Genomic DNA, 27,002 nt, shown 5'->3' on the forward strand with positions numbered 1-27,002 from the left:
AACATGAAAATCTCACAAAAATTCCAGAACTACTATCTTCTGAAAAGGGAATTAGGAAATTGATAGCCAGGTTTAATTAAATTTGGCACAAAAGATGTTCTAGGGAAATGATATGAATTTAAGACCTTTGATGACACCCTCCATTAACATTATCACCAGAAGATGCTGTGATGAACAATAGCTTCAAATAACCTTTTGCAGCATCCTGTCCACAAAAAGACACTTAAGAGAAAAGACAACTGTGTAGACTAAGGACAAAGATTAATATAATTGATGCATGAAACGTTATCATTTTTGGCAAATATTTTCAGGACCAAACAAGACACAAGGCAACTGATATAAGGGGACGGAGTCCATTTGTGATTTCAATCAAGCAATATAGTGGATAAAATCTGCCAATTAAAAATTTTAAATTGCCACTGAAGTATACTTTTCACTCCAAGAAAGATATAATCAAAAGCTGACCAGCATGCATTTTCTCAGATCATATAATCATTTCACAGAGGCAATAAAGCAGAAAATGAAGAACTTAAAACAAAATAAAACAAATAAAAGCAGCACGGAGGATGGTATGCCAAAAAATACCAAACAGTTTCTTGACACACTCATAACATTGACGACATGATCTTCAGATATTATAGATTGGAAAATAAATTCCAGATCCTCAAAGCAAAAATCTATTATATTCAACTTTCAAACAGTACGGCAGGTCTAATTCAAGGTTCAAAATAAGATATTAAAGGTAACACAGTAAAGAAATGTTACTTTTCGTCTGCTGATCCCGCCTTCCACATCCAGCAGTTCATTTAGTTTTTCTTCAACTGAAAAGAGAAACATGGAAGTGAATTTGCTTATATGAGTTAACAAAAGGAGCACAATCACAGATATAAAAAGTTTACCTCCTTCAAACCGATTTCTGTCAGCAACTATTAAAATCTTTTTGGGCCTGCAAGCCCTTCCCTGGTAAGTGTCATTCTTTGTCTTTTTTACTGTTTTAGAAGATTTCAACAGCACAACACAAGATTTTGGAACCTTAGTGTTGCCTTCTGTAGGCAGTGACAAAGGTTTGCTTTTAATGTCAGCAGTTTCCAAATTAGTAGCTTTAGGTGGAACAGGAACAGCATCCTTGATGTCCGCAGTTTCTGAAAAGGTCACAGGAACAGAAGCAACATTCTTGGTGTTCCTGCTTTCTAAAGAGGTAGCACTAGTTGGAACAGGAAGAACATCCTTAATACTGGTGATTTCTAAAGAAATATCAGTAGGTGGAGCAGTAACATCTGGCAATTTATTTTCAATGATCATTTCAACTTCAAGATGCTCATTTCTGTCAACTTCTTGAAGCATTACTGGTTCAGGAAAATCTTCTTCTGAATCACTTTCAATAACGGCTTCGGCATTCAGGGGATCACCACCAATATATCCTCTGCATCCAGAAGAACCACAGAAACATTTTTTTGCAGCAGCCCCGAACACTCGCACATAGTTGTAATCAAAGGTTACTTCCTCATCCTGGGATACAGTTAAAGGAGAGAAATGAAGCAACACTTAATCAAGTTGAAAACAAACGACATCCACTAGTAAGTACAAGTGAAACATTGACTATAACTGAAGACCAACCACAACATTGACTATAAACATAGATCAATTTGTTGCATTAATGTTACTTTTACATGTTAATTTCACATTTTTCGATATTTATTTGAGATTTTCTATTTCTTATTGGTTGTTGCTTCATCAATAAAGCATTTCTTCTATTTATTTGTATTTTTAGATATTTTTTTAAAGTTTCTTAAGTTTAAAAAAAATAAAAAAAATTGAGGCTTACGCCTTGCTTTGGTTTTTGGTGGAGCGCCTCACTACGCCTCAACGTTTTTCACAATATTGACACAGACAGACCACGAGTACAAGACACAACTCGAACACACTTGGTACAATATGAGAGTTTTGCAAAAACTAAGATATGGGGACACAGCAATACATCATTCATATAAAAATAATTTTTTGCTTGTATGCATTTAAAATTCTTATAAAGAAATAAAGCATCAATACCATGTTAAATGCAAATTCTCGATCAACAATTTTAAATCATTATGATTAATAATAAATACAAGTCAAAAATTAAATATAATGTATTCAATGACATATTCTAAAAGAAAAACACATGGGCAAACACAAATTAAACAATCAAGATCAGAAAAAGAAATAAATAAAGTACAGTATACAGTTTAACAATATTCAGCATAGGTTTGCCTGTGTCCGTGAACTTCCGTAGCATACCCTGTGTTGCATCAACACAGAAAACACATGCCAAGTGAAGTAACAATATGACATAGTTCTTGAGTCATGTATTTGTTCATTATAAAGTCAATTTGTTGGATTTAGAGATTTACTATCTACCTTGATATCCAAATGTGAATTAAGCATGGAGAAAGCAGACCATTCTAGAATTGGATTTGATAATTCATCCTTCATGTGTGTTCTATTTTCTTTTTCTTTTTTTAAATTCTTTTGAAAATTAAGTATGACAATAATATAAGCTTTCTTTTATTTTTTGACACTTATTATTAATTATATTTATGAAAAAAATACAAAGTCCTAAAAAATCAAGGCCAACCCACTGACCCATGAGTCATCACTACAAGGCACAAAGTCAATAGCGGCAACTCTTTAATCGCGACAAAAAAGTCGCCGCTATTGACTTAGAAATAACGGCGACATTAGATATCCCCATGAATGACTTAGCCCCACACAAATGTCACACTTAAAGACATGTCTATAACGGCGCCTTCATATATCACCAATAAATATGTCGCCATTATAAACAAACTTATAATGACGACTTTAGATATCATCTTTATAGGCATGTTTATAACAACATTATATGCCTGTTAATTATTGCCATTAAAAAACTTTTACGGCAATATTTAACAAGCATATAATATTGCTGCTATTGATATATAACGACGAGATAAAAAGCTCGCCGTTATAGCCTTTCTCTATAACGGCGACATGTCAGTCGCTTTTATAACCTTTCTTTTTCTCTATAACAATGACATTTTTGTTGTTGTCATAGCCTAGTATTTTAAAAGGGCCCAACAGACTCTTTTTCTTTTTTCCTCTTCTCTTTGTGCAATGTCTCAACACGTTTTTGCTTTTTCTCCATAATCTTGATTTCCTCCATCCTCACAGAGAAAGCGGCAACACTCAACAACTCCCACCGGCGACACAACAGTGACCGGTGAGTTCTCTCTTCCTCTCTCTCTCTCAAACGTGAACCAAAAGAAGGTTGTGACCTCCCTTGGTTATGGAGGGAAAGGGGAAGGACAGCCTCTCTCTCTCTGAAGTGCGGGGGTTGTGACAATGATGGTGTGACCTTTGTCTGACTCTGATGGGGTCATGGAGGAGGAGAGGAAGAAAAACCTCTCTTTGAAACGTTAACTGAAAGAGGATATATTGATCTTAATCACTCTAGACCAGAGTTACCGGAAGCACCTAGGTAAAAGGGGAAGCGCGAAACGTCGTGCTTCCGAAGCGTGAGAGGAAGCGTCCCCCTTTTTTGGGAAATGTGCTTCCCTTTTATGGGAAGCATGTTTCCCTTTTATGGGGAACGCGCTTCCCATTTATGGGAAGCACATTTCCCATTTATGGGAAGCGCGCTTCCCCCTCGCTTCCCCATTTTTCCATTTTTTTTTTTGCTTCCCCCTCGCTTCTGGTTCGCTTCCTAGGTCGCTTCCGGTTCGCTTCCTAGGTCGCTTTCGAGACGGTTCGGAATTTTCTTCTAAGTAGTCCCACGCTTCCCCACTTCCTAAATTTTTGAAAGTGCCTCGCTTCCCGCTCCCGCTTCCCGTATCGCTTTCAACTCCCGCTTCCTCGACTGGTAACTCTGCTCTAGACCTTTTTGGTGTATTAGTTATGCACCTAACATCGCAAGGAATGGTTTGTGTGTCACACCCTACTAGGCTGGTAAATATGAAAGTGTACAGAGCAGAGATACTCCCTAACCCTAACCCTAACCCTAGTTTTAGTTTGAGAAGCAAAAGCATATGAGGTGTTTTGATTTTAACCCTAACACTAACCTTAATTTTAATTTGAAAAGAGTGAGAGATGGTTTCAGTGGTTTCAACACTAGACATAATTCCAAATTCAATTCAAGGAGAGGGAGCGGAATAGATGGTTTTATCCTCTTCGAAAACCCTGGTTCGGGCTGGAGTTTTGCTTTGTCGCGGAAGTACTCAGAGAAGTTTTACCACAGATCAATGGTGGAGGATCAATGGAAGGTGTTGGTGCTGGTCGCAGGAAGCTTGTTGATAGCGCGACAGTCGAATTTAGCAACTCCGAAATTACAGAGATTGTGGCTTCTGAAATCGATCGGTACGAAAAAGGCAAAAGTTATAGAGGGTGTAGGCAGGCTGAATTTGCGATCTAGCATTGCTTATTGCTTGGTTCAGTTGCTTGAGGATGTCGTATGCGACCTTCTTGATGTTTGAGAGTGGAACAATTTGATGGGACTAACTGTTCAAGCGTTCCACAATGTGAATTTCAAAATAGTTGTGAATTTTTATCTATTGCGGAGGAAGATCATTTGAATTTTTTGTTATATCTTGGGTGATTGATGATTCTTTTGAGTTGCACTCATTCAATTGCAATGCCAACATGGTATATTATGTAATATGTTGCAGATTATTTGAGGCCAATGATATTGTGAATCATGGTGAGCATTTACCCTAGTTATTTACACTGTAGAACTCAGATAAAAATATAAAAAAATCACAAAATCATGTGTTTAAATCATTCTTTTTTTCCTTCAATGGGTGTTGCCTTTTGTTTTTCCTTTGAATTTATTATGAAGACAATAAGCCCATCTAGTGATGGATTAGAGATACTTGGTGATTTGATTATAGGAAGTTCCCATAGTAGTTGAGAAGCTTGTTGCTCTTTTACTGTAAATGGTATCTTTAAACCATAACCAATACACCGAACATGAAGCGAAAGGGAATTTGATCTTTGCACGTGCAAACTCTTTTTTATTGAAAAAATTGTTCAAAATTTGCAAGTCTTTTGGATTGTTTTTCATTGCTTATTTTAGGCTTTCATTTTGCCTAATTTTTTTCAACTTTACTAGTCAATTTCAATTTATTGAAGATCCTGAAGTTCAATGCTTGTTTTTGTTTTTGTTTTAATTCATTGATATTGTTAGATTGGTTAGATGAATTATGTTATAGGATCTATAGTTAGAAACACTAGTTTAGTTTGTTACACTGATTTCTTGTTAGTAAATGGCTAGATGCAGCTTAGTTGTAACTTAGCATGATGTTATTTGATTTATTTAGTGAGTTTAGAAGAAATCATGTCATTTTCTAGCTTTTTTTGTATTTAGTTGACTAATAATACATTATTTTTATACAAAATCAAAAGTTAACAAAACCTCGACGAGTCACTGAGTTGACCTATATATATAAGATAAGACTTTAGAATGTGTTCAATAAAGATGTAGTTGATGGCATGTCAATCATCATAATTTGTTTGTGTTTTTTTTTTAAATTATTACCGTACATCTATATCACAAGGACTCGGCCAATTGGGTGCCGCACCCGCGTCGACGCGATGCGGGTGTGCGTGTAGGTGCGGCACCCAATGCGGTCAACACACCCAGGGTCATTTATGTTCAACTTTTGGACTTTATATATTTATATTTATATTTATATTTATATTTTTTTTTTGCAGCACCCCCGCACCCATGTGACATAGCCGTACATATATTGTCAAAAAGTCCTAAGTGGTTGGACTCATAGTTAGACCCAGAAATTGATATAAGTGCAATTAAACATTTGTCGATTGAAGAATTGACAAAGCATCTAGGATCACAAAGGAAGTGTAATGCAAGTGCCTGTGTTCTTTTTCCCTCTTAAAAATGAGTTCAAAAATTTATATGGACCTTGTTTATATTTCATAATTTTGTGCTATCTTAACTCCATGATCATGTTGTTGTCGTTCATTTGATTTAATGTTCTTGTATAATAGTGAATATTCTTATATGATTCAATTTTGTAAAGTATAGTCTGAGTTAATATTGTTTACATGAAATTAACAGTTCACGATGAGGTGGGCATTCTTCCTCCCCATGGATCAGTTCACCACCCGCCAGTGAAGGTGAACACCTAGACGGGATCGACTTCAGATCATAGGTGGGTGATATATCAAGAGAGGAAGAGGAGACCCCCCACAGACCACAGGCCACTGCAGCTCCAGTATCGTCCACGGCGGCCTCATGTAAATATAAATCCAATAATTTTCTAATATAATTAAAATTTTATTATTGTCATTCCTATTAATATTTGTTTCTTGCAACAAATTATCAACTACAGAAAGTTTTCAGCGCAAACGTGGGAAGAACAAATGTATAGCCCACCAGAAGCAAATTAAACAATGAAAGGTTTCAGTAACTATCAACCCTGAGATGCAAGGAATTGTGGGCGAGAGCGCCTCTGTATTCTCTAGAAGGCTTTTTTGCATCATCAAGGAACGAGCCAACATCACTCACAAGTCATAGATAAAGGTCCGAGAAGATAAAAAGACTATTGCCTAACTATATTTTGATAAACAGATTAATCTATAAAAAAATGTTACTAACAGCATTTTGATAATTTAGTGTAGGCTGAGTTTGATTTAGACAAGGATATGGTTGAATATCGTGCTACTGTGGATAAGCAGCTTCAGTTATCATACTCAAAGGTGCGAGAAGGTTTTTACAAGCATTACAAGAGGTTTGAAATCCACGACAAAGCAGCATAACATCCTCTCGATGGAGTCGACTCTGAAGTGTGGAAAGGAATTTGCAACTTTTTCACTGGAGACTATTTGACGATAAATATTGGATATATATTCATAGCAAATAAATGTTCAAATTTTTAGATTTTCGTAAACTAATTGATCTTCCTTTGGTTAACAACGGATGTTGGAGAAAAAATTCGCGAATAAAACAAAACAGATGGTCCAACATACCAGTGGATCGTCTTCATACATCAAGAGGTTTCATATGAGAGTAAGTTTCTTATTCCCTAAGTTTATTTTTTTTATATCGTAGTATAGTGTTAAATATGTTTGATTTAATAAATTCCAAATTATTCCCTAATATTTATATTCTGAAATGAAAGGGCACGAACCAAGAGCGAGTAGCACGAACCAACAGCGAGTATGTTCTACAGTTGATTCAGATCGCACGACATTCATTTGCAGTGAAGCAGAAGACACCTTTGTAAGTAACTCATACTTTGTATCAGCGAAGCAAAAGCCGCATTCATTCATTCTATTTTGTACATTATCATTAGTTACTGATAACCAAATATTAACGTCGTGCAGAACAAGTTGCACTCTGTGGAGATTGAAAGAAATGAAACATGTTCTTCACAAGGAGGCATGTCGATGTCGTAGCAAGACGTATTTGACAAAATCCTCGGGGAGCGGTCTGGACATGTGAGAGGGATGGGTGTATTTGCCATTTCATCCAAAGGCAAAATCCATATTTCAAAATTATATTCTCAGCTAGAGGCCACGCAGTCGAAGCTCCAACAATTAAGAGAACAAAAGATAGACCGAGTGCAACATGAGCAAGAGAAAGAGAAGAACGGGAGCAAGAGAGAAGAATGAGAGCGAGAGAGAGAAGACTGGGAGCGAGAGAGAGAGAGAGAGAGAGAGAGAGAGAGAAGAAACTAGGAGGCTTAGAGAGTAGATGCAAACCTTCATAGATTGTCTCAGACAAAACCCTCCATCCTAGATCTCTCTTATTTTCTTGTAGATAAAACTGTCAGATGTCTATTTGTTGGATGAACATGTCACTGTTTTTGAAGTCATGTTATGTTCTAAGGATACGTGTGTGTTTATATCTTCTTTTTGTTTGGCCTGTATTAATTTTTACCATAATGAGATGTTTTAGTTAATGTCAAATTGATTATATATATATATATATATATTTATTGAATTGAAGTTGATATCATCTTGGATGTGAAAAGATGTTTTATTAATGTTATCGTTATGTTTTTTCATATTCTCATGAAAGTGCAGGAAAAGGCAAAAGCATTATCAAGCCTTCAATCGTAATGTGATTAAAATATATGTAAGTTATCAAACTGAATTCTCATACTGCTATCATCATCATTAATATTGTCATAATTGTTGCTTTTTACAATTTTTTTTTAATTATCAGATTGTACTCATTCTTGAAGTGTGTTTGTTGCAAGTTTGAAGAGGAATGGAGGGGGTTGGAGAGGATGTATGTTTATTTTTTTGAAGTGTGCTTGTTGCAGGTTTGGAGATGATGTAGGGGAGGGAGTTGGAGAAAATGTATGTTTTTTGAAATGTGTTTGTTGTAAGTTTGGATAGGATGTAGGGGAGGGGTGGGAGAAGATGTAAGTATGTTTTTTGAATTGTTTTTGTTTTTTGAAGTGCATGTTTATATTTGAATGTATGTTTGAAGTTGAATGTTTGAGGAGGTTGGAGAAGTGTATGTTTATATTTGAATGTATATTTCAGGATGTATAACCACTAGTGTATGTTTACACAATGTATGTTTATATATAAACATACACTAGAGTTTATACATCCTAAAACATACATTTAAATACACATACACTTCAAATATATATTTGAATTGATGTTTAAAGTGTATGTTTATATTTGAATGGATGTAAGGATGTTTGAGCGTATATTTGAATTGTATTTATCGTTTTGTTTAATATAATGTAAAAAAATTAAAGCTAATATAAAAAATTTATTTTTGCAAGTTTAAGGCCTATAACGGTGACATTCTTGTGTCGTCGTTATCGGCCTTAACTCTATGTCGTTGTTACAACCTATAAGAGTGACTTAATTGTCGCCTTCATAGCCTATAACGGTGACTTACTTCTCGTTGTTATCGACTATAACGACAAATTAATGCTTCTTGTTACAAGCTATAAAGGCGACACAAAAATGTCGTCGTTATAGGTTGGTCGCCGCTATTGGTGTTCCCAGTTCAAGCAAGATTTTTCGCCAGTGTTGGGTCACACATTAAAGACAACCTATAAATGTCGCCATTATTGCTCAAATGAGGCCAAAAATTGGTGGCCGTTTTTTGTCACTGTCATAGACCTATAGCGGCGGTAAATAGGGCAATAACGGCAGTAAATAGGGCAATAGCGGTGAGAAAAGTCGTCGATAGTGACCCTCATCCTTGTAGTGCATGGTTTGGGCGACCTAATTCCTAATCATGAGTTTGGCAACTATTGGCAAAAATGACATAACAAGATCATTCAATGAGGCATTGGCATTATCAAATTGGCAATGAGTCATCATCCTTCAACTAAACTACAGATTAAATTCTTAACTATTCCCACGTGCACCTTAATCACTGAAGAACAGTTTGAAGTATTGAAATTTTCAGATGCCCTAAAAGCTAGAACGAATAAGATAACATAGTAAAAAAGAAGATTACCTTCTTGATGTCACGTAATGCAAACAATCCAATGCAAACTTCACCATTCACCATCCACTAGAAACAGAAATTGGAGTCAACGTTAGGGACAACACAAAAGCCATTGAATAAGAGATGCCCTAACTAGAGATTAAGTAAATCATAACACGCACTCCATCATGGAAACATAATTATTAAAATGGAATAAATATAACTTTTCAGTAGTACTACAAGTCTCAAATGTCTGAAAATTAAAAAGAAAAATCTTGGCTTTGGCATCTCCTCCCACCCTCTTGCTTGGAAACATATGGTTAGGCCAGTTGCTCCTATAAGAATATTTTGATTTTAAACCCAACATCAATGACTACAAGCATAACAAAAAAATCAGCAATATTCAGAAACACTAAAAAATTTGAAATTTTGGTCAATATTTTAGATGGCCAAAATATCATGATATTTAGAAAATACTGCAATTTCAACAAAAATATCACAATTTTACATGATATTTACATTTTTAATGGCTATTTATCAGAAAAAACGGGTTATTTTATTTTTATGCATAGTCACAAATATTGGTATCGGCTATTTATCGTGATATTATAAGTTTGATGATAAATCTTGAGGCTTAAAAAATATAAAAATAATAAAAATAAGTAAGAAAATATCATGTTTAGATAATGAAATACATATATAACAAAATAAAAATATGCAAAATAAAGAAGAAAGCACACTTGAGATTAGAAAAAAAAACAATAATTGATAATATTGTGATATTATCATGACAATATCGTGATATTCACGTAATAATATTGCAATATTTTGCCTATAATATCATTTGCTGAAAATACAGCGATAATATCGTGATATTTTAAAAATATTGCCAATATCTTTTAAACTTCTGTCACTATGACTACAAGCACATTTAACCAAACTGGTTAATGAGTATGATGATAATATACTCATCAACCTCAAAAAATTGGAGTTGAGTGCACTTATTTGTTTTATAATATATGAAAAAAATATATATAAAAATAAAAATGTAAAAACATTAAAATAAAAAGTATTAATATAGATGATATGATCATATCAAAATAAATGTGTTATTTATAAATAGATGATATTTCAAAAACAATAGTTTTTTTCAAAGTGGTTCAGCATTTGACAACATTGCAATAACATTTAGATATTTTCAAAATACCACCAATATTTGTGACTATGGTCTAAAATTGATCTCTTCTTCCAAGACACTGAAATGATATATAAAAAACAGTTGGCATAAACCTCACTAAGTTGTAACAGAATAAATACCTTTTAAGACAACAGAAATTAGTACAAAGAGAAGAGAAAGAAACCTCCCAAACAGATTATCAAAGTTCATAACTATAAAAAAAAGAACATATACACATCAAGAAGTATGAACAGAAGAGAGTTGGCAGTAACATAACAAGGGAATTGTACCTTCTCCGTACGACAGTTAGGATCACAACTATGATTGATAAACCGTCCCAGATTGCCTTTGGCACAAGCGTCAATTACCTATTATCAGTGCAGAACATAAAAATGTGTAAAGAAAACTGCCAATACCCAGTAGCACCAGAATTGAGATGAACAATAAACTTGAAAGAAGTAGTTCAAAGAATGTAGTAAAAAGCAGTAGGCAAGCATAGCCATCCAGGACCTTGCAGAGACAATTCTTTCAAGAATCACAGTGAAGGAATGCAAGCATATGATTAATGATCTGGTGCCACAAAGGCAGCTAATAACATAAGAACATCATTCTTACAAGAGCACAAAATAAAATCAGTAAGAACGACCAAATTAAGAACCAAAAGTAACAAGACTGAACGATTAAAGTTACACCATGAAAATGCTCTCAGAAACAAATAAACAAAAAATTGATGCAGTTCCTTTGTCTTTTTACTTTTCCCGTAAGAAAGGATTAAGATTGCATATTTATTAAGACAAGGTGAGAAAAAGTCACCAACAGTGTTGTGAAAAGCGTTGAGGCGTAGCGAGGCGCTCCACCAAAATCTGAGGCAAGGCGTAAGCCTCGAGGCGTAAAGCGTAAGCCTCAAAAAAAAATTTGAAAACTTAAAAAAAACTATAAAAAATATCTAAAATTACAAATAAATAAAAAATGCTTTATTGATGAAGCAACAACCAACAAGAAATAAAAAATCTCAAATAAATACTGAAAAATATGAGATTAACATGTAAAAGTAACATTAATGCAACAATTCTATTTTCTACTATGTGGCCTGCAATACACAGATTTGAAATTCAATCTAATTCTGTTTTCTACTATGTGACATGCAAAATACAAGCAGTGGTCTTTGAGTAAAGAGGCATCAATACAATGGCTTGAAGATGAGTAACATTAAAGCCACAATTAAAATTATAAGAAAATAAGGTGTCAAGCATACTTAGCAAGATAAGAAAACAACAAAAATAATTTAGAAACAACATATAGTAAAAATCAACCACTAATGTTGTTCTTTACCGGTTTTAAGAATAAACATTATGACCAACAACAAGGCCAAACTAGCAACTCAGACATTCACAAATAATCATTATGTTATACCGAGTGCAACTGGAGTGTTGTGCGATCGTAGAATGCCATTGCGGTTGAAGGGAAAGTTTTATAGGACGACTATTAGACCCGCTTTACTATATGGTACGGAATGTTGGGCTGCCAAGAGACATCATATTCAAAAAATGAGTGTAGCTGAGATGCGGATGCTTAGATGGATGTGTGGAAATACAATAAAAGATAAGATTCGGAACGAGGAGATACGTAAGAAGGTAGGTGTTGCACCCATTGAAAATAAGATGCGAGAGAATCGTTTACGGTGGTTTGGACATATTTGGCGAAGGCCTAATGATGCTCCAGTTAGAAGGTTGGAGAAATGGGAAAATATATTAGTTAAAAGAGGTCGGGGTAGGCCTAGGAAGACTTGGATGGAGATGATAGGAAAGGATATGAATGCTTTGAACCTCACCGAGGACATGGCATTGGATAGAAATGATTGGAGGAAAAGGATTCATGTGGAAGACCCAAAATGAATTTCTTTTTTTGTTCATATCGCTGACCCCAATTGTTTTGGGATGAAGGCGTAGTAGTTGTTGTTGTTGTTGTAGTAGCTGCCAATACAAACATGCACGCATGCACACACATACACATACATATAAATGTATATACAATGCATGTCGTACAACATAAATTCTACCTATTTCATGTTGTATACCAGCCCAAAATTTAACGCCAAAGGAGAGTAGAACTCAATCGAACTGCAGACTGTTATTTCACACAGAAAAGTAACAGAAAAGAAAAATATATACAAATTTCTTTCATATCTAAATGACAGAAAAATAACAAAAAAGAAATTTTGTAAATGAAGAGGGGAAGGAGCATTACCTAAATGAAGAAGCTTGCGTGGCTGAGAGAGAGACTGTGTGTGAGAGACGAGAGAGAGAGACTGCGTGAAAAAAAATATAGGGTCGGGGGCCCTTTTTTAAACCCTAATTTTTTGTCAAATGAGGGCTTTGACCCCTCATTTGACCAAAATTTCAAGGCGTGTGTGCCTCATCTTGAGGCGTACCTCAAGGCCTATGAGGCGCACACCTCAGGGCTTTTACGCCTTATCCTTGCGCCTCAAGGCATAAAGCCCCTCGCCTTGAGGCGAGACGCGCTTTTTGGGCCTTGAGGCACGTTTTTAATAACACTGGTCACCAATTAACATTCACCAAAATGGAACTAAATCATAAATCATATTCTAGGACTAATTCAAGAGAGGTCCAGGTAGGGTCATCTTCCAGTAGCACAAACTAATACATGACTGAATATGACAATGAATAGAAATCAACCTACAGGGCCACTCCACAGAAATTCCATGCTTCCTCTCTAACTAGGTAAACCACCAGGCTGCAAGTAACCACCACATGACGCCAATGTTTATTCTTGTTGATCAATGTTGTAATCTATGTCACATGGGTGCGGGTGCAGGGATGCAGCACTTTAAAAAAACATGGGTGTGGGGGTGCAGCAAAAAAATCGGGTTTGGATCTGACCCAGATCCAAACCCGATAAAACATGCTTTAAATAAGCACGCAGGGTAGGGTTTCATTCGTGAAACCCTCCCCACGCTGCTCACTCTCTCTCCTTGCTTGCCTTCTCCCCCCATCGTAGGCTCCATCTCTTCTGTTCGTTTTCCGGCCACCTAACGCCGGCAAGCTCCACGTCCGGCGAGCCCCCCTTTCAGGTGAGTTCCCTCTAGCCTCTCTCTTTCCTCGTTGTCTTCTTCTTCTTCACTTCTTCACTTCTTCTTCTTCTTCTTCTTCTTCTTCTTCTTCTTCTTCTTCTTCTTCAGGCGAGCCTCCCTCACTGTCTTTTTTTTTACATAAATGACCCTGGGTGCATTGACCGCACCCAGGGTCTGGTTGACCGCACGCGCACCCGCGTCGTGTCGACGTGGGTGCGGCACCTGGTTAGCCGAATCCCTATGACATAGGTTGTAATAAGAAAGAGTTACAGTAATGCAAGTTTGAACCATAATCACTTGTATCGTTCAAGGCAATTTCTCGCCGATTGTTTTTCTCGGAGAGATTTTCAATAGATGTTTTTTCTCAGAAAAACCTCAGGAGTATTAAAATTAAAAATTAAAATAATAGATTTTGTACCATTTTTCGTAAGTTTGAAAAAAAATTTAAATACAAAAGAAATAAAAGAATATAAAAACTTGGCTTAAATTATATCAAAATAATAAATTTTCAAAATTATTGCAAAAATATCATGATAATATTGCCATATTTTGATTTCTAGCAATATTTTGAAAAAAAAATCATGATATATTGCCGATACTATCGGCTTACCTTAAATTGCTAATAACTTCATGATAGTTTCAAAACATCAGCAATATTGACTATGGTTTGAACAACTTACTTAAGAATGGACAAAACACTTAAGGTCCCACCAGGTCCATCATCTTGTCATCACAACAAGCAGAAAAGTTAGAATATATCATTTCTTTTTCTGACTTCAAGAATATCGATTTTATCCTGGGATACCAGCCATGAAAACAGTTACTCTCAGGAAGGGCCAAAACTCCACATAGAGTTATCCAAAAGATACTCTACTCCTGGCTCTATCAATGATCAATAAAAGAAAGATACGAATAACTCTCTCTCTCTCTCTCTCTCTCTCTCTCTCTCTCTCTCTCTCTCTCTCTCTCTCTCTCTCTCTCTCTCTCTCTCGTGCGCGCCCTGTGTCTGTCTCACTCTCTCTCCCACTGCTCTCCCTCTCTCTCTTCTCACTCTTTCTGTCTCTTGCTCTTAGATGTGGATTTTAGGGTATTTTTCTTTTTGTTTTTAAGAAAAATGGTTATGTAAATGTAATTTTCTCTTTTGTTTTTCATTAGGAAGCTCTTAGATATTATTGTATTTGAGTGACTGAATGCAGCCTGTATCCTTCACCAAGCATTCCCACTCTTCATAAATCTTATTTGTTTACTATGGTGTGCTCTATTTATCTCTCTATGATGGTTTGTTTTTAGCACTACCAAAGCCTTTTTATGATGATTTCTGCATATCTGTTGCTCAAGGTTTTCACTCACTGTCTGCTGCAACAAGCTTTGTGCTCCTTTATGAAATTCTACATGCATCCTATCCTGAACATTGTAATGTATTTGGACCATTCTTGATCAGGTTCTGCACATTTTTCTGCTCCTTGTATGATGCCCTTTGTCCATACCCAGCACCACATGCTGCTTTCTTTTTCCTACTTTGCTTGTGTTGATTTTTCTTTTGTGTGGAATTGCCATGGTCGATGCACACAAAGACATTTACCATCTTCTTGTGCTCATGTTATAATTACATTTTTGCTTCCCTTTTGATTCTTATTTGATTCTCTTTGGCTTCCCACTCGAAACCTAGGTCGCTTCCTTATTTGTTCTCCCTTTGAATCCTAGTTCGCTTCCGGTTCAATTCCTAGGTCGCTTCCGGTTTGCTTCCCTTCTCGCTTTCGAGACAATTCTCAGTTCGCTTCTAAGTCGTCATGCGCTTCTCGCTACCTAAAATTTTAGAAGTTCCTTGCTTCCCGCTTCACGAATCACTTCATGTTCCCGCTTCCTCAAGTATAGCAACTCTGGGTATAATTAAATTGGCAATATTTTTAAAATGTCGTGATATTTTACCTTTAATATTGTTCACTGAAAATAGAGCGATAATATTGGTATGCTCCTTTCCCAATTTAGCTGCTACCATAGACATAAAATCATCTAAAATTGTTAGCCAACCATTCAATATGCCCAAACCTCTTTTCCACCTACAATAATAACTTTGTTCCATGGCCAATTGTTGATTCCATATCTAGCACTGACCATTCTAGTCCACGGGTTGTTATCCATATACAAAGCCAATGACCATTTGGCACAGAGGCCCTTGTTCAATAAATCTAGTATTTCGATATCAAACCCACCAAATCCCATAGGAAGAGAGACATACCTCAATTTACCAAAGTACATCTCATACCACCATTTGACCCTTTTCAAAGAAAATCTTCATCTTTAATCTTTAAAACCATGACTAATGACAAGTTGGTCTTTTTCATTTTATGGAAGTCCAGATGTCGTATATACACTACCAGCTATGAGGAAAATATTAGGAATAGCTATCATTGGTGTGCAATACCAGTCAAACATAGATGTTTGGTGCTTAGCTTAGTCGACAAAAAATGAGAAGTTCAACCTACTTTCACCAACTTCCTTTGCAAAAAGTTGAGGAAAAAAATCCATAAGGAAACAATTGTTCTTTAGGATCCCATTCCAACATTTAAAATACTAGTCAATTAGTAAAGATGAGGGTATGAAAGAGACCCGTCAATTGGTGGTTCAACATCAATCACTTGTCGGAAGCTAGTAGGTTTTGTAGCAGCAAAATTTCAAGTTACAACATCAATTTTCTAAACTACAATATGCAGTAAAGTTACCATTCACTACTTTTTTAGAGGAAAAGGATAAAATTTTATTTCAGAAACAGGTGGTGAGAGATCACCCCAAAGACAATGATGAGAAAAAATAGAGGGGAAAAAAGAGAGAGAAAAAACAGTCAGCTGTCATTTACTTCTTATTCCTCACAAAATCTACAAATACATGGAGCTTTATTCATATGCCTCAAAAAAAACCCACATGCATTGCACTACAGTATTTTTTTCTAGCTATTTGCTGAACAATCCCAGCATTGGATCCAACTTAAGTAAGATCAGCCATGCAGGATTCATGAAACAAAAAACAGGCCCCACGCAAGCACAAGCACTTGACAGTTCTATTTTGTATAATACCACTTGATGAAACCACATCTGAAAGTTCTAAAAGACCCTGGGAATTGGAACCTAAGGTCATAGACTGGAATCCATTAGTATGAGGCATTTTCTTTCCTGATCAAGATCCCCTAGAATATGAAAGAACGAAAAAATGATTGAACCATTGTGGAATAAGAAGCTTTTGAAATCCCACTTCATACAATAAATTTATTAGATGCATTAGAATGGGATCCATTTTTGGGGTAATATGTCAAAGGCAATAACAAGAGAACTTCAATAATATATCTTTGACGAATCACGAACCTTGGAGAGATGGTTCACAAATACGCCATGAGTAACTTGACTCATTCATGTACAGATGTACAGTTTGTGAATGCCTGGGATCCACAAATACAAGAAGCCATTGATTTGCTTCTAATGGAAGACTGAACTAAATCCAATCCATTTTTTACATGCTTACATTCGGCATGCTTAGCAGAACCATTCAAGGCTGTCAATTATATAGTCACTATCATCAATATCCACATCGCCAATAAGATATCTCTATTATCATCCAGAAGTTTTTTGTGAGTATCATAAACAAAATAAAAGAATTCAGTGCTAGGTGTTTGGCCAAATATGAACATCTAATACATCTAGAATCTATCAATGAAATGCACCTAGAAGGGATGGGCTCCATGAAGCAAAGAGGTTTCAACATGAGAGGGACTAAAAAATATTAGCACCAAACAAGTCTAAGTATAAGCTATTGCCTGACGATGAATAAGGAATATCCATCTTTTACTAAACAATATGCATTAAATACATGCCACACTAGGTTCTTATTATGAATGTCAATGATCAAAGTAAATGGATTATGGTTTTTCAGTCATCTGACAACCAGTCATCATTTGATAAATGATCAATAAGCCTCTGACTGAACAGAATCTGATCAATCCCAAGGCAGAAACAATGTCTTTTGAAATCATTGTCATTAGCAACAGTTTTTAGGTTGAAGGCCCCAGAGTTACTACCATTCCACTACCACCACAAATGCAACTATGAAATCTCACTTGAAGTGAAGCTACATGCAGTTTGACTACAAATAGAATTGCAAACATTTAGTTTTAGTGGAGGAAAGCAATTCAGTGCTTTGTACATCTGCACTACATTTTCTTAGTTGTGAAGGAGCAAAGCAAGGCGAACTAGTTCGAACTAGGCTCCATTCGAGGACTGGATAACTAATGGATGCTTGTTCCATCTGACCCAACTGATGGACTCAAGCTGATACTATAGTAAAAGTTAGATGAGGAAGGACAAAATGATGTTAAATTAGAACTAGTAATTAACTAGAACTGCACTATACTGAGCAAGAAAAAAAATGTTTAAACAAACCAGGAAATCCTTAACCATAGACCAATAAAATTTTAGGAAGAAACATAAGTGTCATATACTTTTCAAAAGTAAAAAAAAAATATGGCTGACAGCAGCAAAGGTGTTGATCTACTGTAGCAACAACTAAGCCATGCAAAATGCTTTATCCAAATTGCCAATAAACAAATGATGCTACACTCTTGATTGGGAAAACTGTCAGTTAGGCATAAACAATAAAACCTGCCCTCACATATTTCCACTAAGGAAACAGCCACAATGGTATTCATCACTTGAAACTTTAAAGCGACTAGAAGAACATTAAAAGTGGATAATCCTGGAAAAGGCATTTAGTAATAAGCTCCATCGAGGCTATATGAGAGCTTGCTAAAACTATGTATTAGCAGGTAAATGGCAAACCTCACTGTTGTTCAAAGTCATGAAGTAAAAATGCCTTTGACCCCTGGCTGCAGAATCTCTTTGTCGAGCTTCATACATTTGTGAGTCAAGCACCTGGTTATACCAAAAATTCAGAAACAAAGTTCACTCACACATAATCATATGTACACATATGACTTGCAAAATTTAAAAAGGAATTGTAGAAATAAAGGTAGGAGACATAAATAAGAAGATAGTAGTGCCAAGTGGAACTCCTTATAGAAATTCTAAAATTGCCAAGAATTACAGACCATTTCCAACTAGAAAGCAGAAAGAACATGCTTCAAAAGATGAACAAAACTCGCATAATATAAACTTAGACGATTTTGAGGTCTAAGCAGATACCTCTCCAACATATTCAATAAGAAACTGCCCCTGTGAAACATCTTCCTGCAACTGCAGTCCATATCCTTTCTTTCCACAGCGTAACCACTTAAACTTAACGTATTTGCGCTTCTGAAACTGCAACATACCATTTATGCTTGCAAGGAGCTATAGCCACAGCTATGGAAGACAAAAGAAAAAAAGCATAACATAATGCAGAATAAGAACCTGCTGGTTTGAACACAGTTCCCCACAAGGGCATGTCCCTTGAACACATTCAATATTGAGCATCCGATTCAAGCATTCATCTCGACAGCCTCCTCCCCCATTTTGTGGAGGCTTGCAGTGGCACACCATAACCTGGTTTTGGAAATTGGAAGCCAGCCAAACAGGTTAATCAATTAATATCCTTTAACAAGGAGCAGCATCGGCAATTCAGCATCAACAGTATCAAAATACCATTATCCAGTTCTAAAACAGGAAAAAGTACAGTAGACATTATAGTAGATCATGAAATTTTCATTTATAAAATTTTTATGATAGTCCTACCACCAACTTGTAGTTGGGAACAGCATTATGTCAAGAGTGCAAACAATCACAGGACTTAGCAGAATAGCAAACTCAGAAAATAAAATATGCTAAAATTATGTTTGACATTTACCCAAAGTAACAATCCCTTTTGGCATTACCTCATCAATTGTTTGGGTTTTCTGGCTTCGGTGCAGAAAGACATTATGTTTAATAAGCGTCCAAGTATCCTGCTGGGGGACTGCCAACAAACAGGCCAAAGGACAATAAAAGGGACTAATCATTTAGCACTTAGAATACAAAAAGATCAAAATTGTGAACATAACTAGCACACCTGCCACTTGGGGGCTTTCATAGCTGTTAGCGTATGGCTGTGTACCAGGAAAATCTTCATCACATGAAGCTTCTGATATATTCAACTCAGCATTAATTTCAGCATTAGATTTCTCTTGAGGAATTGAACAATCAGCAAATCTCTTGTCTGTGTTATCCTTGCAAGTCCTTTGAGGAAAGAAAATGTTAAATAACTCACAAGATATTTTAATGACGTTAAGCAACCATGGCATAGCCTGCTTGACTAGTGACTTCATTAACTTCAAAACAAGTCAGAAAAAGAAACTCAAAATCAACCATGTATCTCAAATTGTATATCCACCTTTCCAGAGCTGACGTAGATTAATTATTCAAACAACAGCTTAATAACCAACTAAAGGTTTAACCCACTTGCAATCAAATACTAGCATAGGTCAGCCACTAGATTCTTGAAAATGAGTTACATCCTCTTTGCAGCCAGAGGGCACTTGTTTTATGATTCCTCGCTACTAAAGGTAATGCAAGTACTCATATATAAAACCAGTTATCTTGTAGAAGGGCTAAATCTATAGTTAACTCTTTGTTGTCCAAAGGAACCAAGAGGAAACAATTTTTCACTGGCTAGTAGAGACAAGATAAATGTTCCACCAAAGAGGGTGGTCATGGTACGAAATGAAAAAGAATTGAAAATAGCCTTGAGTTCAAATGGTTATGAGGATTTTTTGATGAGGATGAAAAATCCTACTCCAACATGTTAAATCACAATATAGTCACAACGGTTTTCCATCTCATCAGCATGAGTTAGAGAATGAAACATGAATTCAAAATTGTGGCATAAGCTTCTAGCCCACTTCCATGACTTTTTAACACATGACAGCAATGTGTTTAGTTGTTTTGGTTAGACTGCCAATGTAGATGAATATTTTAGGTGCAAAACTACTACACGTGAAGGTTAAGGCCATGCCACCAAAAGCACACTTCCCGACACAAGTTAGAAATCAACATGGTTCAATAATCCACAAAAGCAGGCTTCATGAATTGGTTTCCAATAACCCTGATCAGTATCTTATTTATGTCATTCATGCTGGATAGCAACCTTGTAAATGATTGTTGATATACTCTTTCTTGCTTTATCAATGAAAAGTATGCTTCACACGCTTGAGAGAAAACAATAATAACAATAAAACAACAATGACGACAAGAACTAGTACTACTTTAAAAAATAACATAATATCCATAGAAATTTTCTCAACAACGTATAACAAATTCACATATTCAAGAACAAATTAATCTCAACATTTGAAAATATTGGAAATTTTCAACATTTTGTTAAAATATTGTCTCTTTTATATATATATATAGAAAGATACATATACATATATATATATATATAAATATATACCTCAAACCCGATAAGGGTATTTATCTAAATTCACATGTTTTACGCATATTCTCATTTGAGAATATGTTGTATTTGTTTTTTTATTTACTTTTTGTATTTCTCCTTTTTTTATTTTTTGTGCTTTTCTTCTCATTTAATGAGATGTCACATGGGGGGCCTCCAACACATAGGTTGGAGCACCCTCCAACGGTTACTTTTCTAACCGTTGGAGGGGCTCCAACATATGTATTGGAGCCCCCCCATTGCTCCATTGTAGTATAAATAGGGGTGACCCCCTTGAGCTTTTCTTATGCTTTTGTCCTTTTGGGATTTCATATATTGAAAATTATATTTTTTCATGCCTTTGTGCATGTGTATCTGTGCTTTTGTGCACTTGTGAGTGTTCTCCTTTGTGCCTTCGTGCACTCTTTGTGTTTCAAGCTTTGTGTTTATACACAAAGTCTCTTTTTATAGAGACTTTTACACATTTTACTATAGAAGTCCCAACTAGTTTAAATTATTTTCCGAATTTACGCTTCCAAGTTGCTTGGCAATTTCTACCTATCATATTATAAAAAAGTACTACGTTTTTCTTTGTTTTCTTTTTTATTTTCAAAACACTCAAGTTCCTAACAGAATTTTTCCAATCATTTACATGTTCCATATTTTTGTATTAAAAATGAACATTTTTCCTTATCTTTCTTTTTTTATTTTCCAAATCCATAATATCTTTCGAAGATTTTTCCAACAAAACAGTTATCTGTAAATTCTAATAAGAGAATGTGTCACCAATGAAACTGCCAAAACTAACATTGGTGACAAACTGTAACTTAACCTAAGATAAAGCAAAATATCTCGAGTATAAAATCATATATAAAGCAAAACAATATTGAGAGAATAACAACGAAGTATATAGATTATATAGCAACAACTGTATTCACACATGTATGCATAAGATTTTTTTTTTGGGACAACAGCAAAACAATGTATTGATAAAATCTAATGCTGAAGCAGATGAGAAGGTTATTGGTATGGTGCTATTTCTAAGTAATGATAAAGCATTTTCAACATTCAGCTGAGCATTTGGTTGCTTTATGAGTATGTTTGTTATGGAAAAAATGAACACATACTCAGTCAGCTATGTCCAGCAACTAAAAACAGCCCAGTACTTAGACTCTTCGAACCCAAGCACGGTCTGTTGGGGAAATGTACTTTTGTGCACTCAAAATGTTTATTGATTGTACTATCACAGTTAGTTTTACATAAAAGAAAACTGACATTACCCAGCACAGAATGACAAACTTGACAGCAGCAAAACCTAAGGGTGCTAAATACATTAAAAGTTGTTTTTTTGGGCAATTCTGCAAACTTAGATGTGTTACTGGAAAAAAAATTGAGAACCATCCTCAAAATTCTGCATTGTTTTTGTTATGATCTATCTCGTTTTTTAATAAATGGAAAATTCATTGTAAAGATAGAGTTTCATTATCACCATATCCAGATGGCTTTTTTTCGTACAAGATAGTCTCACATGTAGGTCCATTAAATCCTTTTCCTACAGGAAAAGGTCATTGGTCCTTTGTACCCTAACCACTTGTCATGTTCCTGCTCCTAGAGAACCTGAAGACAAAACCTTCATAGGATCTCTCAATGGATATGGCATTCTTCTAAATGCATCCACTCAACAAAAGAATGCATAATATCATCCAGTATATAAATAAATTACACTGATAAAAGATCCCAAGTGACAAGTATACTAGCATGAACAATCAGAAGTACAAGTGACTAAGAGCCAGTTCATACCATCTGCAGTCCGTGTCCCCTATACTATCTGCAAGCTCCGCTGGAATGCTACGCCACTTATGACAATCATCACATAATACCCATGCTAGACGTGGTGGTGGCACTGAAGACCCTTCAAGATCATGGTTAAAATTATTTAACTGAACTTTGTCACTTAATGTTGCAACAGAACTTAGTGTATGGTTGCCAGCAACATCACCAGCATGGGGATGACATCCATTCGGGTTATCTTTACCATGGGACAAATTCTCTGGATATCAAATATAGTAATTATATAATTGGCATTAAGTACTGCATAAAAAAATCAAATCAAGACTAACACAATTATTTATCAGGAATGTATGAAACACATAATTAAAATTTTTACTTACCCCATTCTTGGGGTGAATCACTTCTTGCCACTTCAGATGAAGACATCTTGCTTCCAGATTCCATGATGACTGAATTCGTAGTAGCTTTCTCCTTGTCAAAGGTTTTCATCAGCACGCCATTCTCTCTTAGCTCACTGTTGTCGGATTTGCTCAATCTTTTCAATGTATCCTTCACCTTCTCATGGCTTTTTCCTTTCTTATGCCTTGTTGAGGCAGAGCAATTTGGTCTGCATTTTCTCGATCCAGCTTTTTTGCTTTTCAAAAGCTTATTTGGCTTATGTTTCCCTGGTGCCTTCAATGACCCCATATCACATTCTTTAGTAAGAGTAGTGGTACTGAACACTCCACAAGGTGCAGCTGAATACTTCAATATCCCTTCATGTTCAGTCACTTTGCCAGCCCTTTCATCAACATGACATGAAATTGATGGGTTTCCAACAAGTCCTGCAGTGCTTGAATTCTCAGCTTGACAATTTTTTCTTACTCTTCTTCTTGGCACAGAAATGTTCTTTAGACAGTCCTGGTTATCTGCCCTTTTAGATCGGCATTTCGGTAGTTTCTTAGAAGCCTTTTTTTGGATAGGATTCTTAGATGCCTTTTGCCCCAATTGACCATTCAAAGTTACTTCTGTCACAGAAGCATCTCCTGAATTGTCTGGTCTTCCTACAGCCTTAGCTTGTCTTTTCCTTTTCCTCGAGTAGGTGTCCAATTGTAAAATAGTATCTGCAGCAACGCCAACTTTGGAAGAAGTATAAACTACATCCAGTACATCTGCACAAATACTAGACTCTTTCACAGTTGAACCAGAGTTTTCTAGATCTCTTGAGCATAAATATTCACCTGTGGCCCCTTGGCATACTGTAGAAACAGTTGTTATGTCAGAAGATGCAAATTGGATCGCAGAACTTTTATCAGTTGTCACATTGCAAGAACCAAGGAAACAAGACTGGCTTTTGCATACTTCTTTGGTGTGGAGAGGATCAGTCTCATCAATACAAAGCAAAGTTCCAGAATGCTTAGTTCTAACTTCTTCATCCAGTGTCCCTGTGCAAGTTTCAGATGAACCTTCTTGATGAACCCAGGAAGTGTTCCCAGCAGAAATTGATTGAGCAACAACACTCTTGTTATCTTCATCTCCATTTTGAGCATGGTGAATGGAAAGATCCAACTTAGTGGCTGTTGAGACTGCACTCCCATCATCAACTTTAGAAGTGGCAGCATGTTCGGATGGCTCAACTTCAAGATCAGTGGTCCCAAAACCTCCAAATTCTTTTAATGAAGTACTTATTATTTCATTTTGTAAAAATCCACTTTTATGAGTGTCATTTCCAGTTGCAGGACATTTCTTACCAATCTTGGTCAATGTACCCTTCTGTTTTCTCTGCCTTCCCTTCACGGCCACTCGAGCCTTTGTGCGTCTGAGAATACTTGAAGTAGAACGCCTAGACACTTTTGATATTTCATTGTCTGCTCCTTTTTCATTAGCTAGGGCGGATTCACTACCAAGTACCCTTAACTCTATATGATGATTCCCAGACTCAGAACCTAGAGATCTGTCATTTTGTTTGAATAACTGCAATAGACTTTCTAGTGCTCCCCAACTAGACAACCTTCGTGGTTTATAAAGTCCACTTCTTTTACCTCTTATCATTTTCAAAAACAGCACATGCATTACATCTGAAACCAATTTGGAACTACCTATCTGCCTACGCTGCCTTGCGATATTTCTAGTTCTAGTTAGCCTAGTTGATTTCCTGCCTGAGACAGTTTTTGAAGTCGAAGATTGTGCTAATTCAGCATTTTTTGATTCAAAGGATTTATTACCTTGGACATGGTTGGCATCATCACAAGTCACAGGTACCAAAGAAGCCATTATACTGCTGCAACAAGTTGATGTGATTACACTGTCTGCTTCAATCTGATTTGGCACCGATAACCGTGATGGTGGTGAACCTGTTTCCTCTGCAGGATAATAAGAAGCTGTTTCAGGGGAATATCCCACAGGTAACGTGGAAATTGTCTTCTCTTCATATGGCAATTTATTGCTATTAACTGCCTCTTCAATTTGATCCAAAATACCACTTTCTCTGCAGCAGGTGGCATCATAAGAAACATTCTCCTGTAATAATTCAGTCGTCTCTTTATAAATTTCCTGAGTAATTGCTGAATTACATAATGTTTTCCTGCGGTTGCCCTCATTGGGCACAAGTGCAGCAATAACAGATTCAGTCTCTTTTGCCAAAGACTCAACCCCTTGAGAAACAATGATATCTTCTCCAGAGTGACTAAGATCAGAAAAAACTTTCTCACAAGGAACATGTTCAGATTTCACCTGATCTTTCATGAATGTGGAACTACATAATGAGTTCACTACACCACTGTCATCAGAAACAGGAACAGAAGACCCACACTCTTTTTCTGACGCCAATGCATTTCTACTTTGCTCAGCTCCTGTCTCTAGAACAACACTATTTTCTTGGCAATAAGAGATGTCAAAAAAAACGTCTGTCCTTAAAGATTCAATTTTCTCTTTAGAAGGATTCATAGTGATTTCTGAAATATATAATTGGTTCTCCACATGGCTCTCTGCAGACACAACTATAGACGCACCACATGCTTCATCTGCTGCCAATACGTAACCAGCATCCTTGACCCCTTCAAGGTCAACAACATCACCATTTTCTCCACAGCAACCAGTATTGCTAGAAGCATTCACATGTGATGTTTCAGCTTCGTCTAAGTAGCATTCTTCTGTGATTTCAAAGGTGCCAAATTGGACGTCTGGCAGATTATATCTAGAAGTAACAACAGAATTTTCACATTCTTTCTGCATTGTTGTTTGCCCACCGCACTGATTCGCACTTTCAACTGTCACGATAATTTTATTGCAAACACTAACTTCAGAAGAAACAACCTCATGAAGTGGCTCAGTTTGCTCTTGATTAGTTTCATCAATTATTCCCACACATTCTGATTCGTTTTCTGCATGCGGCTTATCCATAGAAACCTGACAGTTGGGCTGCACAGCCGACACATTACAACAATCCTCAGGCACATCACATTCGACAGAGGCACCAATATTTTGAACCTGAGCATCGTCATATGAGACATTTTCATGAAACAGTTCAGGTTTCCCTTCACAAGGCTTGTAAATGGTTTCCAAACTAGAGCATGATTCATCCACATTGTTCTCATTAGGCAAAACCATAGAAACCCCATATTCTTTGTCCACGGCTGGCATTTCACTACAATCCCCTAAGCTTTCGTGTTTTACCGCAATACTATCTTCCCTACAAGAGCCGGAATCATAGCACTCATTTTCCGGCACGGATTCGGATTTCCCCAGATGATCATCTTGTCGACCCGCATTAGGCACATCGACGCAAACACTAACCCCACCAACGACTACCCCAAGATTGCTACCTGCCTCAGGAAACAACTCACCCGAAGAAACCCCATTCACCAACCTCGTCCCCATCTCTTCAACAATCGATTTCCCTCCAAACTCACTAAAAATCCCGGCAGAATCACCACCCGAAATCCGCAGAAAATCAGATCCCCCAGCAGCATTGGTCCCGGAACTCAAACCTTCGCAGCCGGATCGCCCCATCGGCTGAAGAAACGAAATCATACCCAATTCATCGATCAGAACTCCCTATAACTACACCCAAAAGACCCCAAGAAGACGAAAATAACTAGAATCAGAACGATCACCATCCAAATTCCAACAGA

At 36.3% G+C, this 27,002-nt stretch overlaps 1 protein-coding gene across 3 annotated transcripts in view; it reads right to left on the reverse strand.

The window, feature by feature from the left end:
- The window catches only part of LOC149847378 (uncharacterized), a 34,593-nt gene that overhangs the window by 7,258 nt on the left and 333 nt on the right, over positions 1–27,002 (reverse strand). For 2 of the 3 annotated variants that reach the window (XM_089996974.1, XM_089996976.1), the window contains exons 2-13: positions 23,271–26,931; positions 22,900–23,149; positions 19,738–19,904; positions 19,565–19,644; positions 19,104–19,235; positions 18,897–19,013; positions 18,534–18,626; positions 10,907–10,984; positions 9,470–9,526; positions 900–1,509; positions 766–821; positions 126–205 (exon numbers count right to left, since the gene is read on the reverse strand). In XM_089996974.1, coding sequence (XP_089853100.1) covers positions 126–205; positions 766–821; positions 900–1,509; positions 9,470–9,526; positions 10,907–10,984; positions 18,534–18,626; positions 18,897–19,013; positions 19,104–19,235; positions 19,565–19,644; positions 19,738–19,904; positions 22,900–23,149; positions 23,271–26,901 — 5,351 coding nt within the window. In that variant the 5' untranslated portion in view covers positions 26,902–26,931. The remainder of the gene's footprint in view (positions 1–125; positions 206–765; positions 822–899; positions 1,510–9,469; positions 9,527–10,906; positions 10,985–18,533; positions 18,627–18,896; positions 19,014–19,103; positions 19,236–19,564; positions 19,645–19,737; positions 19,905–22,899; positions 23,150–23,270; positions 26,932–27,002) is intronic. The other variant, XM_089996975.1, reaches the window with a different exon arrangement.

The sequence above is a fragment of the Nuphar pumila genome, chromosome 2, assembly GCF_984573655.1.
Source record: "Nuphar pumila chromosome 2, dmNupPumi1.hap1.1, whole genome shotgun sequence".
NCBI lineage: Eukaryota > Viridiplantae > Streptophyta > Magnoliopsida > Nymphaeales > Nymphaeaceae > Nuphar > Nuphar pumila.